Source organism: Heterocephalus glaber, unplaced genomic scaffold (assembly GCF_053883595.1).
Source record: "Heterocephalus glaber isolate CG9 unplaced genomic scaffold, H.glaber_assembly_v1.0 deba00001569, whole genome shotgun sequence".
Lineage (NCBI taxonomy): Eukaryota > Metazoa > Chordata > Mammalia > Rodentia > Bathyergidae > Heterocephalus > Heterocephalus glaber.
The window spans coordinates 8,170,120-8,188,853 of NW_028258354.1; the positions used below are offsets into that span (position 1 = coordinate 8,170,120).

At 32.1% G+C, this 18,734-nt stretch overlaps 1 protein-coding gene and 1 long non-coding RNA gene across 11 annotated transcripts in view; one reads left to right on the forward strand and one right to left on the reverse strand.

Annotated features, from left to right (window-relative positions):
• Positions 1–18,734, forward strand: part of Usp15 (ubiquitin specific peptidase 15) — a 121,736-nt gene that overhangs the window by 88,887 nt on the left and 14,115 nt on the right. For 6 of the 10 annotated variants that reach the window (XM_004861137.4, XM_004861138.4, XM_087192353.1 and 3 more), the window contains 5 exons: positions 10,216–10,389; positions 12,952–13,110; positions 13,194–13,418; positions 18,384–18,467; positions 18,557–18,651. In XM_004861137.4, the coding sequence (XP_004861194.1) occupies positions 10,216–10,389; positions 12,952–13,110; positions 13,194–13,418; positions 18,384–18,467; positions 18,557–18,651 (737 nt within the window). Of the gene's footprint in view, positions 1–3,898; positions 4,045–9,203; positions 9,944–10,215; positions 10,390–12,951; positions 13,111–13,193; positions 13,419–18,383; positions 18,468–18,556; positions 18,652–18,734 lie in introns of those variants that run through there. The other 4 variants (XM_087192348.1, XM_087192349.1, XM_021241348.2 and 1 more) reach the window with 3 other exon arrangements.
• Positions 1–18,734, reverse strand: part of LOC147823723 (uncharacterized) — a 115,371-nt gene that overhangs the window by 54,039 nt on the left and 42,598 nt on the right. The window lies entirely within an intron of this gene.

Below are 18,734 nucleotides of genomic sequence, written 5' to 3' on the forward strand. Positions count from 1 at the left end.
TTTTGCTTAGGTTCTTTGTAACCCTGTTTTGCTTGACAATTTGACATCCACTTACATAATGACGAATGCAAATCTCTCGCAACCATAATTCCCCCTCTGAATGTCCCTCCAGTATATAACTGTGCACTCTTGCTGGGAGAGCCTACAAATTACTCAAACTCAGCATGTCTACTAAGACTTATCTGACCCTTTTTATTTTTACATTTTGTTATAAGTACAACCAACCACCCAGTAACCCAAGCAAAACTGAGAGACTTATATAAAAGTTCTATTCACTCTACCTCTTAAATATCACTTATATTCATCATTGCCTGTGCCAGGACATTATGCTAATACTCAGCATGTTTTATGGTGAACTATTAAAATATATATGTAAGTTATCTCTTTGTTGCATCATTTGTCTTCTTCCAGTCCTTTTACTACACTCTTTCCAAATTCATTGTTTTAAAAACCCAATATGATTTTGATATGCTTAAAATTTGTTTCCCCTCACCTAAGGAATAAAAGTCAAACTGGACCTTCCCTATTTATTTAGCCAAAAATATTTTCAATTTTCAGAATTCATTGTTTCAAATCTCTTTGTATATACTGTTACCTATTCCCTAGTTGCCTTTCCTACGAATTCCCCCTGTCATGCACATGCTTTTCTTCTATCCCATTCTAGACAGTTACCCATTACATAGAATGAAAGCAGAGGCTGTCTTTGGTTTTCTTTTATATCCTCAATGTTTAGTATAATGCCATATAATAAGAAGAATATTAAAACATTATTTTTCACTGTTTGTCTATGGGCATCACAGTGCTGGTCAATAGTGTAGTAGACATTGTGATTAAAAATTTCTTTAGCAATTTGCAAGGGTAATTTTACATGTATTATCTTAATAAAAATTAGACTTAGCTTTTCTATCTTGTTTTTTTAATTTTACTTTCCTAGTAGTTTATTTTTATTTTATCTCACAAAACTACTAATCTGTGTTAATTTGGTCTTTCCACACATATGGTTTGAGAAACACCACATTAGAAAAGTTACTTACCAGAAATCTTTGGAATTTGGCCTGTACCAAATTAATGATATGTCTAGAGCTATCCAAACTCCCAAAGAGCACAATAATTAGAAAAAGAATATGACATATAAATACTTCTTGCAACATAGACATATATAAATATATAATACATATAAATAAATTATATAAATACACATATATAATGCATATATATAAATCCAAAGAAATATTATAATTTTGTTCCATAGATGTAACCAGTCTGATAGAACTTGCCTTGTTAGTCACAGCTTGATAAATCATACGAGCATGACAGTGAAATTAGTTCCCTGATTTTACACGGAGGTTTTTTTTTTTATTATGAAAATAGATACCTTCATAGTTTGTGCTATCATATAATGTTTAAGTTTCTATTTCAGTTCAGCTTATTTATTCCCAGTTGTGGGCGTAGTATAATGAAATGATAGAGAAATATGTGGCATGTTTGTTTCTCTTAGAGTGTAATCATTTGAATTTAAAAAAAAAAAACAAAAACTTTTTCTGCTGTCCCTTCCTATATGCTTTATAAAGAAAACTAAAAGATTGGGAAATCATACTGTGTTCAATACTTATTTATTCAAAATGTTTCCTTACTATTATGTGGACAAGACTGAATTATCCTCCCAATTTATTTATGTGTGTGTGCATGTACACACATCTGAAACATTTTTTCTTAAATCCTTTCACTCTGTTTCTTGCCACAAATACTGACATTAAGCTGAGCGTGGTGGTGCATGCTTGTAATCCCAGCACCAGGGAGGCTGAGGCAGGGGGATCACAGCAAATTTGAGGCTAGCGTAGACTACATAGTGAGTTCAAGACCAGCCTGAACTGCATACCAAGGCCCTGTCTCAAACCATCACTCCAAAAAGACTGACATTCACTTCATTGACTTCACTGTGATGCAGTTTTGAATTATCAGTAATTTGAGGTAAGTTACTGAACATTAAAATTGCATTCATAAATTTTAGTTTTGTAATACATATATAATAAACATTCTTAATGCTATTAGGACCATTTGATTTCATCATCTTTTCCATAAGATGACTACCTAAACATAAAATAACTCATCAGTAGCCCGCTGCTGAAAAATAATAATAATAACATTAACAAATCAGACACAGTCTGATAGTTTTAAAACTTCATTTAAATTCAGCTTACCTAAAGCTTTATGATGATGTATAATCATGATCATGGTGACTTTCAAGTTTATCTCCATCATAGGGGATCATATATCCAATTTCTTTTAGCTTTCAGTAATGGTCATTTGATAATCTTGACATTTTTAATAGTGATATCTGCAGTTACAGGATTTATTTATTTTGAATAACAGGTAATATTTTTGATGAAATTATCCTTCCTCAATTCTAGAGGTGAGAGAGGGGAAAAAAGGATTGACATTTCTTTCCTAGCCAACAAAGTTTATCAATAATCAGTTCTCATACTTCCTAGAACTTTGATAATTTTTCACTGAATTCCAAAAGTGTATAAAGAGGAAATTCCATAGAATTTGGAGGAAGGGGCAACAGTGGGACTTTGTTTAATTTCATCCTAGTTATGTCATAACCAGATTAATAATATAGAAGTGTTAGAACGACATATTTGCCCAACTCAAAATCTCTGCCTTTAAAAATACATTTGCTACTGCCTGCTGCGCAAGCGCAAGGACCCGAGTTCGATCTCCGGTACCAAAACAATAAAAAATAAAAATACATTTGCTTTATGTAAAATTCCAATTTGGTTTTTTTTGTTTTTTGGGCTTTTGAGACAGGGTCTCACCATGCAGTTCAGTCTGGCCTCAAACTCATGGCAATCCTTCTGCCTCAGCCTCCCGCGTGCCAGGATTATAGGAACATGCCACCACTCCTGGCTAATTTCAATATTTTAAGTAGAGTATGCTACTTAGTACTCACTTACTAACTGGGTGAAATGTGGGAAAATGGTAAAAATAAAAGTTTAGAAAAATAAGAGACTCAGTGTGGTATGTTGTGGTCAGATCTGTAATTCCAGCACTCTGGGAGGCGAAGGCAGGAGGATCACAACTTTGAGCCCAGCCTGGGGAACTTAGCAAGACCCCAGTGTAAAAGTAAAAAAAAAAAAAAAAGAAGAAGAAGAAGAAAAGGCCTGGGGATGTAGCTCAGTGTGAGGGCTTTGGGTTCAATTTGCAGTACTGTATAAAAAAAGAGGAAAATTATATGCAGTTATATTTTACTTATCTAAATTGGTTTTTAAAAAAGCTTAAAGAATGAAAATGTAAAGCAAAATAGAGCTGTTTCTACTTGCTGTCACAAAACATGTGGAGATCTTTAGAACTGATCTCTCAAGTCTCATGAGTTTTGACTTTCCTAGAAAAATTTTCAGAAAAATGAAAACACCAAGTGGGTAAAAAAACTCATGTTTTGAATTTACTTGACTAAGAGACAGGCCTGAGTTTGTAGTTCTTGTAAAGGTTTATACATCATCCACTGTTTTGTTACAGAGCTAATAGAATGCTTTGGAATAATATAATACCTTTTCAGAATGTTGATACAGCTGTCATGACAAATTAGAAAACAATTGATATGCAAATCCAAAAATTCTTTATCCATCTAATTTTAAAATCTAGAAAATTTATATATATTTGAAGGTATTGCAAATGACTTCAACCATGGATTACTTCAAGTTTTCTTTTTCAAATCATAACAAAATAATGAATCCCTTATTTTAAACTGGGCTTTTAAGTATTGGTCAGTTTGAAGATATAGCTGTTTTTAAAAAGATTCTGAGTGGTATTACATTTTGATCAGTTACAGAATGAGTTACACAACTCAAAAGCTTTAGGTAATCAAAAATTAAGTTTGTTTTCTTTCCTATTCTAGTTACCGGTTTACTAAAATAGTGAGCATACATGATCACTTGAGAATTGGGCTTCTGGAGCAACTGAACAGAAAGGGAGTGGTTCATATTCAGCATTACAAAAGACAACTTTCTCTTTTTGAAGGGGATTACTTTGGCTATTTTCCAGGTACTGGGGAAATTCCAGATTCATTACAAGTTATGGGATGACTACTAATTATTCATTTCCTAAAATATGTTGATTATGGACTTTAGATTTGGTTATATAGTAGGACTTTATTTGACTCCATGAGTTTAAAAAAGAAAATCTGTTTACAAGTTTTTAGTGAAATACAAAATAGAAACTCTTACCTGTGTCACATATTTTTTCAGGGAACTCTAGACACATCAATTGTATTAGTCAGAACTAATTCTTTTACTTTTAAAAAGTAATATAAGAACAATAGGATTTGTGTATTTGTATATTAAGGTTATGTGTGGTACATTGCATCTTTCCAAGAATAAATATGGAAAGAAAATCAGATTTTACATAATACCCAGTTTCAGGATGCTGAGTTAAGGAAGTTTATAACAAGATAATTTTTCATATAGAATTAACACTTTATAAAAATATTTGAATGCTTATTCTTTTTAACATAGTTCTTCAGGGTTATAGTGAATAAAATTCTGTACGCATTAAACCATTTGACAGTATGTCCATTGGCCAAGACACCTGTTTTTTTTTTTATTAATGCTCTTTAGAATTTTTATGTCTGGTTCCAGGTTGAAGATTTAGGGAAACCAGTCTTCATAAAACGTTTCTAAATATATTCCCATCACATCTTTTGTTTATATAGATTTATCTTGAAAGTTGTTGAGACATTCACAATAGTTACTTTCCTTCATTAGGAAACAAATCCAGGCATTATTTTGACTTTTATTTTTGAGCTTTTAGAACTTTTGGATATGTTAGGGTTAAACAGGGTACAAGTCAGGTTGTTTTTTAGTCCATACTTTCTTACTTCTGTAAGTCAAGGGCTGCTTTCATTCCTCGTACTGTATAAGTTTTCATTCATTGAGCATACTTTAAGTGAGCTTTGCGGCAGAAATTGTTCTAGATTCTGAGGTACAAAGGTGAGTTAGACATGGACTCTGTAGTGTGAGTTGAAGGACAGTGTTAGCCCAAAGGAAAAACATTAGTTCTTTGATTTGCTGATGGAATTGTAACATTGAGTAGGTACTGCAATAAAAGAATAAGTAGGAATTTCTTATAAGCAAAGAATATTCTGAGGAGAAGGATGCATGTGAAGGCTCAATCTTAATACATTAAATTAAAGAATATATCTTAAGATTGCTAATTCAGTTTCAGGAATAATCTTACTACTTGTAGTTCACAAAATATAATGCATATGCAAGCACCTAGAGAGAACCACACAGCCACTTTGAAGAACAGATATTTAGCAATCACTTCTCACTGATTGGCTTATGCATACACCAGCCATTCTTAGCACCTTTATAGCCCACTTTTCATAGTAGCTTATTTCCTGAACCTTCTCTCTAGTCATTTTATCATGAAGTCTAAATTAGTGAATTCAAAAAATGTACTATATACTAAATATGAAATTTCATTTTTAATCTTTAAATCTTCAAGTGCTCTTGCCATTTTTACATACTGTTAACATGCACAGAGATCATTTTTTAAATGTCTAACTTAGTTAACAAGTGTATTTACCTATTCATTAATAGAAGTTTGTCACTTTTTCTCCTTTGCATTAAGTTGGAAGTATTAGTGTTGAATCTTTTTCTTCTGATTATTCCTTTATTTTTTAACATGATACTAATGCAGTTCTAGTCAATTTTCGACCAATTAGGCACAGTAGTAATGAAAACAAAATTAGACTAAGATATTTGTTTTATAATCAGTAACATTACTTAATGTTTGAGCCTCATTTTATTGGAGATGAATTATAAGATCTAGTTCTCCTGAAAACTGAGGTTTTGACATTTGTCAGTGTGAGGGAATTGAATTTCAATAAATTAATAGAAGCATAGTTCCAGATAACTGGTAGACATGTCACAGAACTCAGAAGTAGCCACAAAAACAACATGCTTGCTCATACTTTTTATATACTCTTCTACTTTTATGATGTTTTCATGTTTTTTCTCAGTCTTTGTTAAGATTGGCCATGTGTTTTAAAAGGGTGTTTTGTTTTACAGTTCATGGAATATTGAGAGTAAGAGATGTATCCAAATAGGTATAACACATGTTGTATAATTTTTAGTTTGCATCATATCTTCAAAGTATTTTACAGATTAAAAAGGAAATTTTTCCCTTCAACGTATGAAGGACTTAAAATTGTGTGTGTGTGTCTTTAAGAAAGGGATTGCTTTTGGACAGTCTCATCTAATAGACTCATCTGATGTCTTACCTGATACTATTTTTATAGTAGAAGAATCTTAAGGATCAATACTTAAGAAATATGATTATGGTTTTTATTATTAAACTAATTAAAATTGTTATTTCTTAAAAATTGCAGCCAGTCCAAATGTCTAATTTTCTTACCATAGTCAAAAAGATTTTCATGTTTCTAAGATAGCTCCATGTGAAATGGTTGGATAATGAGTTGCATAAAGTAATTACAAATCAAACTACATTATAACCAAATCTTGGTTTCTTTTTTCTCCCAAAATGATGGTACTGACACTAATAGAATACTACTTGGGCTATGGAAATATCTTAGTTGTTTGGTCTTTATTCCAATTATGTCTTGAAATTTATACTAAAAATTACAATAAAACTTTTAATATTTTAACTAATCCTTATATTACTTGAAGAACTTAAGTTCTATTAAATGGTATTTTCAAAGTTAGGGAGAAAAGTCTGTTATAACCTTAGTTTTTATAGTACTATAATTCTGTATTAGTCAAATACTTATACTGGCTATTGAATTTCTGTACTTATATGTGTTTATACAAATTGTTAGAGATGTATAGCTTGAGAGACTTCAAACATTATATTAAAAAAAAGGATTTTTGGGGGCCCATTTAGGACTTAATAGTTTAAGGTTCAATATTAGCTACACAATATCTTCACGGGTAATACTGGTAATTACTTATCATTAAAACTATTTGTGTTTTATTAAAATTGAATTATAATCCGCTCCAAACCAACATGTGTCACTGTAAAAAGAAATGCTGGTCTAAAAAAAAATCAAAACATGCTCATTGCAAAACAGATAATGGATTGAATAAAGTTCAAATAAAAGATGGAAAAGGTTTTAATATGCACTCCTCTTTTTGGTTTCATATTTGAGTACTTGAAACTTTTCAGAGTACTCATTACAAGCAAATGTATCTTTAATAATATTTCATTTGACAAAAATGTATTGGGCACTATCACATGTTGAAGGAAAAGATTAAAAACAAATACATGAATAAATATAGGCAAAACCATCTTCATTAAGCATATATTTATTGTCATTTTAAGTGCCTTTTAAAGTGGTGCACAGGGCTGGAGATAGAAATTCAAAAAATATGGTACCTGCTCTCTTGGAAGTTTCAGTCTGTTTCATAAGACAGACAAACTAAAAACTATTATAGTACATTATGAAATCAATGCTGTAATAAGAGAAAGCACTAATCAAAATGGAAACATATAGGAGAAATTAGTAAGGCTTCCCTTAGAAATTAGGGAGGCTTTCCGGACAAAATACCTGAATCTTGATGGATTGATAGCAGTTAGTCAAAAATGGTACATTTTCAAATAGATACAGTCAAAACTTAACAGAGCGAGAGGATGGAGATCAAGGAACCACAAATAAGGCTGCATAAAATGGAAAAAAAGTACTGACAAAGAATGAGGATACATAGGTGGGCAAAATACAGATCTGTTTGAGGAATTGAGATTCTAATCTGAAAACAAGAAGAGCAATGAAAGGTTGTAGAGCAAAGAAGTAACATGATTAAGACCTCTCCAGATGCTACTGGAAAGTGGAAAGTAAATTTTTTTCAGTTGTCTTTGGAAGCTTTTTGCAAGATAAAGGTATATATGAATAATTAAGTAAAAATAAAGTTCAAGAATTATATATGTTTGCACAACTTGGTTCTTTACTCTATTTGGTAAAGCTATAAGTTAGGTTATTTGTATAATTGCATTGATAGACAATAATGGAATGTTACAATCTTAGCATAACCCTGAAATGATCAAATATAAAGCTTTGAAAACTAAATGATAGTTGTTAGTACTGTTTGACCTCCTCTTCATCTAACTGCCTATTTAGTGTTCATTCTGCTTATGCTTAATAAGGTGATACTATGACGTAATGACGTCTATGCTCTTGTGGTTGTGATGTATTCTAGTTGCCTGGCCTTCCTCCATTGCTGGGTTTATAATGAAAAGTTCATGTAATACAAAAGAAGAGAAAGTAAAACTCAAGAGGAATGTAAGATTATGTGAAGTGTTGAGATGTAAAAGGAGTTAGGAAGAAAGATAGGGAAGTATCCTTTCTTTTAGTTGCTTCCTAAACTGTAGCTTAGCTCTTCCTCTTTCACACATAAATAAAAATGTTTATACTGAAAATGACTCTCAAGGCCTTTATATCTAACCCTAAACATTTTTAACACTTATAAGAGTGATATAATAACAAATTTTATGATATCATAAATAGTTCTCCCTTTTGCCTTGAGGGTAAAGGCCAGACTACCAGTTTAGGCAATATTATTTTTATTATATAGAAAGTTGCTAAATAGACTTTATGATTACTGAAGTAAACATAAATTGATTTATGATTGAAACCACAACATTGAGTACCATAATTTACTCCTTTGCACATGCCTAGAATACTAGCTACTCAAGAGGTTGAGATCTGAAGATTGAGAGTTCAAGACCTCTCTGGGCAGCTGATACTCCATCTTGGGGTGCGGAGGAGACCTAAGTTAAATGTGCTTATTTTGGAGTTTTAGCTAAAAAATGCATGATATACTCCATAGTCATAATTTACAACATTTAGGTTATCTGTATGAACCCAGCAGGCTGAACTGTTCATAGCTACCAGACCTATTTAAATACAAGTTAGTACTAAGTAAGATTTGAAACATTGCTTATTTCCACTAATATAATCTAGGCTGTCATCAAAGTGAGTTTTTGATGACTTATATGCAAGCAACTAGCTTCTCATATAGCACTTTGCCACCTGATTCCAAGACAACTACCTGCAAGAAAAAAAAAGGTTACCTACATGACTGTATATCTCTACCAGACTTTTCATACTCTACACATTAATTAATAAAGTAATATTGAATATATATTAAAATCAAATTATAGGGTATCATCAATTTAAAATTATTCCATCTTGAAATTAAATATTATAGAAACTGTACTTCTGTTTTAAACACTATAAATTATTTCATTCACAATGGAAAACAGTTGGAAAATTAACTCATTCGTGGTTTTTATTAGATTGTTGATAGTCTATTAAAGAAGAACTGGGAAAAATGAAAACACACCCTGAGTACACATAGCTAAACTTGTTTTCTCAGATTCATTTAGTTTGTACTGTCCCTTTAAAATTGGTTGGCCAAGTGGAAGATTTAAAGGCTACTCTTTTCTTCATAAGGAACTGACAGTGAAAGCAATAAATACAGTCGTCTCTCAAGTATCCATGAGGAGTTGGTACCATAACCCATGTATGTGCAAGTCCATTATATAAAATGCTATAGTATTTGCATATAGTCTGTGCACCTCCTCTCACATACTTTAAATATCTCTAGGTTGCATATAATACTAATGTAAACGCTATGTAAATGGCTTTTATAGTGTATCATATAGGGAATAATGACAAGAGAAAAAGTCTGTATATTCAGAACAGACACATTTTTTCCCTAATACTTTTCTATGTGCAGTTGGCTGAGTCCATGGATACAGAGAGCCGACTGTTACCTCTTTAAGTTGATGTCTTGCTTGCACTCTATCTCAGTTTTTACCTACTCAGGCTAATTTGCAGGTGCCTGGGATGAGTAGACAATCCATAATTTCTACCAATCAAGTAAAAGAAGGAAAGAAAACTCTGAGCTTCTCTCCCAATTAACAGGTAGTTTGCTGTGATTAAAATTAATGCAGATTTTACAGCAACAAATATTAGCATTTTTTATTTATTAAAAGTAATTGATTTGAAATTTGGGAAACAGTTGAGTACATCATTTGAGTGTTTATTTGACCAGTTACTCAGTTCAAGAGACCAACATTTAAATTGTTCTCTATATGTTATGGCAAATCATTTTGTACCTCTCTTCATTTTAACGTATTTTAAGGAAGCTATGTATTTTGTTACTACTACTTGAAAATATATTTTATTCTTTGCAGTGTTTGAGCAATACACCTCCACTTACTGAGTATTTCCTCAATGATAAGTATCAAGAAGAATTGAATTTTGACAATCCCTTAGGAATGAGAGGTGAAATAGCTAAATCATATGCTGAACTGATCAAGCAAATGTGGTCTGGGAAGTTCAGCTACGTCACCCCAAGAGCATTTAAGGTTAGTGTGGTACCTATATTCTCTGTGAGGTCAATGTCATCCCAAAAGGGACAAAATTAGTTCTTGGGGGAAGAGATAAAAAATAGTAGCTATTAAAATGGTTTGTGGCTTCCAAAAGAACGTGGTACATAAGTAAGTATGTAGTATATCTGTGGTGTAAAATGTCATGGCAGGGGCAGGGTAGTTGATTAGTTTAAAAATGTCTGGAATAAACCTAGGAGTAAGGGAGAAGGAAAAATGAGAAATAGAAAAAAAAAGTGCAAAATATTGGTATGATACAAGAATGACTATAGAGAAACAGCAATGACCATCTGCATAACTGTACTGTATTAGAATACAATTAACCTACTTAAATATTTTATATGAATTTGAAGAATTAAATTTGAGCATTTCATTGAAGTCTAAGGACTTGCTTCATTTTTAAGATCATTGTAAGTTTGAAAACATATTAAAATGAAACTTGTCCACTACACCACTAAATACTGATTAAATGTATTTTCAATATAGTTCTTAAATTTAAATTTATTCATATTTGTGAATTGGTTACTTGTTAGAATTAATAAAATCAGAAGTTTATCATTCAAAGAATTAAGCTGAAATTTGGCTTTAGAATATTAAAGTTTTCCTGATTAGTTATAAAAGTAAGACTTATGAGACATTTTAAACTTTAGGAAAATAAGCACTTTTAATCCATTATATTTACAACTAACTTAAATGGCATTCATTTGGGCATTTACTAGGCAACATCTGGTTAACTATATACTACTTTTCAAAAAAATAAAAAGCAAGCAGTTAGTATGTATTGTACCCTGGGTTCAATTCCCAGTATTGAAGGGGGGGGGGCAACCAACAAATCAAAGTATCCTTGTATTTATCTTTATTAGCATTCTAGACTTTTTACATTTTATTTTATCATATAAGAGAAATTACACAGTATTTAACCTATATAAACTTTACACAAACTAGCCCAAACAAACCCATTTCTCAACCCTCCCCTCATTCCAATTAGTTGCATTTTGCTAAATTTTCTTTTTGTAAATTTTGTGTAAATATATTGGTTTTTCATACTACTTTTTTTTTTTGTACTAAGGATTGAACCCAAGGCCTTCACAGTGAAATACATCCACAGTCCTTTTTTTATTTTTATTTTTTCTTTACATTATTTTATCCAGTCTCACTAAGTTGCCCAGGCTAAGCTCAAACTCACTATCCTCCTGCCTCAGCTTCCCAGAGTTCTAGGACTACAGGTGTGTGCCAGTGTACCTTGCTGTGTTACTGCATTTCTCTTCAGTCTTATCAAAAATTATTACTACACGGAATAGCAAAATTATATATGGACATGTATATTCCTGTTATCTCTGTAAAATTCGTCCTCTTTTTACACACTGAAATCAAATGAGAAATTTGTAATTATTTTTTTCTAGTACCCCAAAGCAAAATGTTATTAAATTCTTGGTCTTTAGTATTTCCCAATCCTTTATATAAAATTTTGCCATATTTCCTCCTTGTTCTTGTCTTATTAACATTTTTGTTTTTATAGTTATTTTCAAAGTACTTTTTAGAATTGTAATTATATGTACTAATAGAGCAAAGATGACAACTTAATATTATATTGTCTGCACATTTATAGGAGGCAATAGGAAGACCTAGAGCTAAGAATTAAGAACATCAGACGAGTTTAATCCCCGGTACCAAAAAAAAAAAAAAGAATTAAGAACATTGGAAACTCCTTTGACAAATAGTGAAAAAACAAATAATGACAAGGAACTTGAAGACACAATAACAGTGAAGACATTTATGTATTTTTTAAGGATTCTATGTGTTGGTCTATTTTATCCCAGATAAGCTTCACTGAATGCTTACTGGGAATGCAAAATAGAATATAATTTATTCTATTGTGTATGTATACAGTCAGTTTTAATTATTCACAATAGTTATTCTCCATGAAGTCACCACAAACACTAAAATAACAAATACTGAACTGTTTTTCCTAGGGAAAATACAGGGTTTGATTTCTGCCAAGCCTCTGATCAAAGCATTTTCACAAATCAGTGCATAACTTTCTTTTATGTGTGTTTTTGTTTAAAGACACCTTATTTAATATGTTGTTAATTCATTAACATTGAATTCACAGCCCGTGGAATGTAACTTATGTCTGTATTTAAGATCTCTAGCCAACACTTCAGCACTATCCTTTAGGGCCACTTTAAAAACAGAAATATAAACAACAATAAAAACAAAAAAAAATGTGTGAGGGAGAGTAGCACTGATTTAACCACAAAAGAACACTTGTTTCTATAGTATGAAATCAAGAACAAAAAGACAGACCATCACTTTGTTCCCCAACTGGGACTGTACACTTTTGGTAACTCAAATTTGTCCAGACTCTTGGTGTAAATATTCACAAATGACTGCAAAAGCATCACAATGTGATTTTGTAGTTACAAATTTTAGTAAGTAAACAAGTTCATAAATGCAGAATCCTTGAATAATGAGAGTGAACTATATTCTTTGTTAAGAATCTTGTCTCTAGTTGATTTTATGGTTTTGCTTTTTTAACAGACACAGGTAGGACGTTTTGCACCTCAATTCTCTGGCTATCAGCAGCAAGATTGTCAAGAATTACTAGCTTTCCTATTAGATGGGCTACATGAGGATTTGAATAGAATTAGGAAAAAACCATATATACAATTAAAAGATGCTGATGGAAGACCAGATAAGGTAAATTGCATGATATTATTACAGTATTTCTACTATGGCATTTCTGTATACCTCTTTGTGATTTGTGTCTGTTTTCTTTGTAGGTGGTTGCTGAAGAAGCCTGGGAAAACCATCTAAAAAGAAATGATTCTATCATAGTAGATATATTTCATGGCCTTTTCAAATCAACTTTAGTTTGTCCTGAGTGTGCTAAGATCTCGGTAACATTTGATCCTTTTTGTTACTTGACACTTCCACTGCCTATGAAGAAAGAACGTACCTTGGAAGTTTATTTAGTTAGAATGGATCCACTTATTAAACCTATGCAGGTAATGATTATTTTCTTTGCAAAGTTGTTACTTTTACTTAAAAATTAGTGTTGACTCATAAAAATTGTGTTCCACCCGTAAGCACAATTCAATAATAATTTTTATCATATAAGAGATTTTAGAATATTTTTCATATTTTAGAAATCAGTATAACTTTTTAGACTCTTGAAAGGGTAAAACAGATTATGTGGAAGCAAAATCTCAAACACTTTTTTTCATAAAAGAAAACTGACTACCTGGGAGGCTGAGGCAGAAGAATTGTGAGTTTGAGGCCACCCTGAGCAATTTAGCAAGAGTCTCAAAAAGGGAAGGTGAGTGTAGCTCAGCAAGCCTGAACTTATCCCCAAATACTTCAGAAGAAAGAAAGAAACTGAGATGTTTAGTTTCACTTACAGAGATTTAAAAAATAGAATATATGTCTGTAGAAAATAACACTGTTTTTCCAGTACTGGAAATTGAACCCAGGGCCTTTGCGCGGAGCTACATCTCCAGCCCTCCCCTTTTTTATTTGGAGATGAAGGGTCTTACTAAATTGCCCAACCTGGGCTCAATCTTAAGATCCTCCCCCCTCAGCCCTCCCACAGTGCTGGAATTACAAGTGTGTGCTGGCTCCCTGCAGAAAGCACTGTAGTATGTTTTAATACCTATCAATTTTAGACATTTTAAGAATTGGAAGAGAAGTGGAAATTCAGTTAGACTAAAATCTTGGTTTACTATGTTAATCTTTAATACTTTGAAGTTTCAAATATTGCTTATTTTATGAAAAATCCCTGTGGTAAGCATTAATGTCAATTGTCTGATTTCTTTGCCAGTGTTTTGAATTATTTTACATTGTCTGAACAAAGTACTATATTTTCTCCTTTCTTTATTAATCAATCTTTTTTGAAGTTTGACACTTCCCAATGAAAGTAGCTTCTTCATTTTCTACTCCTGTCCACCTAAATTCTATTACAGTACTTGGCAAATTTTATTTTGACATTCACTTTACTGGTCTTATATAGACCATGGACTCCCTTGAAGATAGAAACCTTGTAAATCTTTGCATTTCCAATACTTAACAACTCATAGATATTAATGCAGAAGTAATCAAAAATTTTATTCACTCATATTTTATTGAGTACTCTCTGAGTATAAAGCTTTGTTTAGTAAACAAGAAAGAGATGGTTCCTACTTTAGAAAATTGTTTTGTATAAATCCTTAGCTTAGGGTTGTAGCAAAATTGTTTATGTATTACAGTCATGACCTCTATATGAAGGTTATGCTTTGAACAAAATTATTATCTTATACAGGAAAGTGTTTGGGTTTACTAACAAGAACATATGCAGTGTTCTTAAAAGTAGTTTTCTCACTTAAAGTAATTAAAGCCTAGTTGAGAAAAATGCATTGTTATTTCTTTTGCTTCTTATATATCCTTCATGAACTCATTGAACCTGATGCTTGTGTGTCTGGTAGTGCTCAGTACTTCCCCTTACCTATCAGCATGGCCAATGCAAAAATTTGCCTTAACTCCTCACTAGGAGAGAATATCTGTTCACATTTTAAAATTACATCCTTTAATACTCACTTATTCACTTGCTTATAAATGCAGAATCATGTATATTCTTTCCAGCAAAGAGAAACTGTATCAGTGCTAAACTATACCATTACTTCTCCAGTTTGTAATTTTCCAGATAAATGCCAATAGAGGAGACAGTATTGAGAAATAGATTAAAATGTGTAAAAATATATTACAACAAAATATAAATGTAGATGCTGTATTTTTCTACAGAAAACTTGTTAAAGACAATATACTCCCACATGGATAATATAAATAATCTGTATTATGTAGTCACAGGTTGCAGTCAAGTTACACATTAACCCATAAGTTATGTGCTTAATGTTCTTTTGTAATTTGGCCTTTAAATCATTTCTCCAGCAAAACAAATTTCATTGATTTATTTTCTCACTTGATGAGAAAATAAATAAAGGATAAATTTGTGGAAATTAGAGCACAGGAATATTGGATTTTTTTCCCTACGTGGAACCAATAGCAACCTAAGTACAAAATGATATCCTTATTAATGCTATAGTTTAACCAACTGATAAAGAAGTAAAATTAGCTGACTTAGCCTACTTGGTGAGTTTTCCCATCGTTGAAGTTGATTTAAATTATAGAAGTTTATTTGTTATCAATATTGAACATATTTATATGTTAGACTTATACTGTGCAGAGTGGTGGAAATATGAAGGTGTTTGTAGTTTAGTCCTTGTTCTCAAGAAGTTTTTCATAGTGTGTGAAAAGTACTAGGATAGGGTACTAAAAGAGCTCACAGAAAGTAACCTACACAAACTGCTGATGATACTTGTAATGAATCTTGTTAAATGATTGTTATAAGCAGGTGAAAACTGGGAATAAAGCCAGTATAGTTCAAGAAAAGGACATGTACAAAGGTCTGATGACAAGAGAGGACATGGCCCATGCTGGTCTCTATAAGTAACAAATATGATAAGCAGGAGTTAGATCACTGAGACCTTTTATGTCATCGTAGGAAATTTGGACTTAGACTAGAGGATCCATGAAAGGTTATTCAGTATAGAAATTATATAGCTAGACTTGTGTTTCAGAAGAAGATTCTGGGTAGAGCAGAGATTAAATAGGAAAGGCTTAGATTAGAAGTACTAAAACCAAGTTAAGAGGCTTTAGCAGTGTTGACAAATGACAAGGGCTTGAACTTAAGATTAGTGTCAAGGTGTCAGTTTGATAGAACTAGTTGAATGTGAAAGAGTGTAAATATATTCAAAGATGATGCCAAGTTTTCTGGGTAAAAATCTGAGGAGATAATGATGGCATTTGTTTTAATGGATATATAGGAAGAACAAGTTGAAGAAAAAACCTTAAAATTGAGTATGGTGACTTAACATGGCCTAAGTATTTAATGTTGGACTTTTTGACTTTTGAGACTCAGGATGAGCATTTCCATGGATTAATTCAGTGGGCATTAGGGTTATGTATTTAGATTGGAGAGAGAGAAAATGTACTTGTACACTGAGACGTGAGCTCTGTGAAGACGGTAGTCACTGGTTTAGAAGGATGAAGTCACTTAAGACTAGGGAAACCCTGCAATTTTTATTTGAATGAGAGGTCTCTTGAGATAAAAGGAGCTACAATTAATAATTATACTAGGACATCAAGCAGTCTACTCCAGAACTAGCCAAAATTGTTTTTTATTAAAAATTTTTGATACATGTTTATAGTATATAATGATTACATATATCATGGGGAGTTAGTACATATACATACCAAATCTTCTTTTCACATCCCCTGTCATTTGCTTCCCTCCTTGGAAGTATCCATCTCCTTTTTATTTTTCAATTATTTTATCCCCTTTCCCTCGCCCTTTCCTCCATCTCTTGGTCCACTTCCCTTTTGCAAAAGATCCATCTCCCTATTTCCTAGTACCTTTTATTTTGTTCTTTATTTATATTTTGGGTTTCTCATAGAAGGAGAAACTATGCTATGTTTAAGTTTCTGTGGCTGTTTATTTTACTTAACATTACAATCTCTAGGTACATTCTTTTTCCTACAAATGACTCGTTAGTACTTCTTTATGACACAGTACTACCCCCTTGTGTATAAATGCCACATTTTCTTTATCCATTCATCTGTTGTTGAACTTACAAGCCACTTTCAAGATTTAGCTATTATGAATGCTACTATAAACATGGGTAAGCATGGATCACTGTAATATGTCTTTTACACTTTTGGGAAGAGCCCTAAGAGGGGAATAGCTGGGTTTAATAGAATTTCTATTTTTAGTTTTTTGAGGAATTTCCATACTGATTTCCACAGTAGTTGTAGTAGTATACACTCCCACCAACAAAGTAGAAGGATTCCTTTTTCACACAGCTTTACCAGCATCTGTTACTGATTTCTTAATATAAGTATTCTTTGTGAAATAAGGTGGGATCTCAGTGTTGTTTTAATTTGCATTTCTCTGATGGCCAAACATGTTGAACATTTTTTACGTATTTGTTGGCCATTTGTCCTTCTCCTGAGAAGTGTCTGTTTATTTCACTTGCCCGTTTTTTCATTGGGTCTTTTGAGGGGTATCTAATTATTTTGAGTTCTTTATATGTCCTAGATATTAGTCCTTGGTTTAAGGAATAGCTGGCAAAATTTTTTTCCCATTCTGTAGATTGTCTCTTCCCTCTGTTGGTTGTTTCCTTTTGCTGTGCAGAAGCTTTATACTTCTATGATTTCCAGTTACTGATTCTTGATGCTATTTCTTGTGCGTCTGGGGTTCTGTTTAGACATTCCTTGTCTGTGTTTATATCATCAAGAGTTTTACCTATTTTTATCGCCCAGTAGGTTGTGTTTCTTTTTTAATATTTAAATCTTTGATCCATTTTTATTTTATTTTAGTAAATGGTGGTGTTGAAAAATCAATTGAGATTGGCCATAATGGATTTGTAGCACCCCAGCCACTAAAGTTGGGAAATTTTCTCCAACAGATCTGAACAGCTCTGAAAACACTCAACTAAAGTAGAACTTAGTAACAAAGACATTAAAGGGTTTACAGTGGTGTAGTAGAAATGACGAAGAGCCTAGGATTTAGATGGAAGTGTATGAAAGCAGCAGAGGGAAATCAAATGTCATAAGGAATAAAAATTTCAACATGAACCAAGAATGAGTAAGAATGTGTTTCCAGGAGAAGCAAGAGGTAATGGTTAGAAAGTAACCTTAGAGTTTATGATATCAGTAGAAATGAAGCAATTTTCCAGGAAGTTGACTACACTTGAATACAAGTAGTGGTGTTTGAATTGAGGAGCTAAGGAACAGTAAGGCTAGGAAATATCCATTTGGACATTTTTACCCAGGGTGATAGCAAGATTGGAGACAGACATTCTGAGCCAAGTGAGGTCATTACCATCTGCTTAATGTTTTGTTCATGATAATAAAATCATTACAATTATTTTGTTTTTTAGTACAAAGTGGTTGTCCCCAAAATTGGAAATATACTAGATCTTTGTACAGCATTGTCTGGTTTATCAGGAGTACCTGCAGATAAGGTAAGATGTTTCTGGGGTTGAAGTATATAAGTTAATGTTTAGTTTTCAGTGTTGTAAAGCCAGCTTAATAGAAATTTATTTCCTTTTAGATGATAGTTACTGATATATACAATCATAGATTTCACAGAATATTCGCTGTGGATGAAAACCTTAGTAGTATTATGGAACGGGATGATATTTATGTGTAAGTATAAAATTTATTATACAAAATATTACTAGAGAAAAAAATAACAAACTTTTGGGAATTCATACTCAATTTTTTCCTTA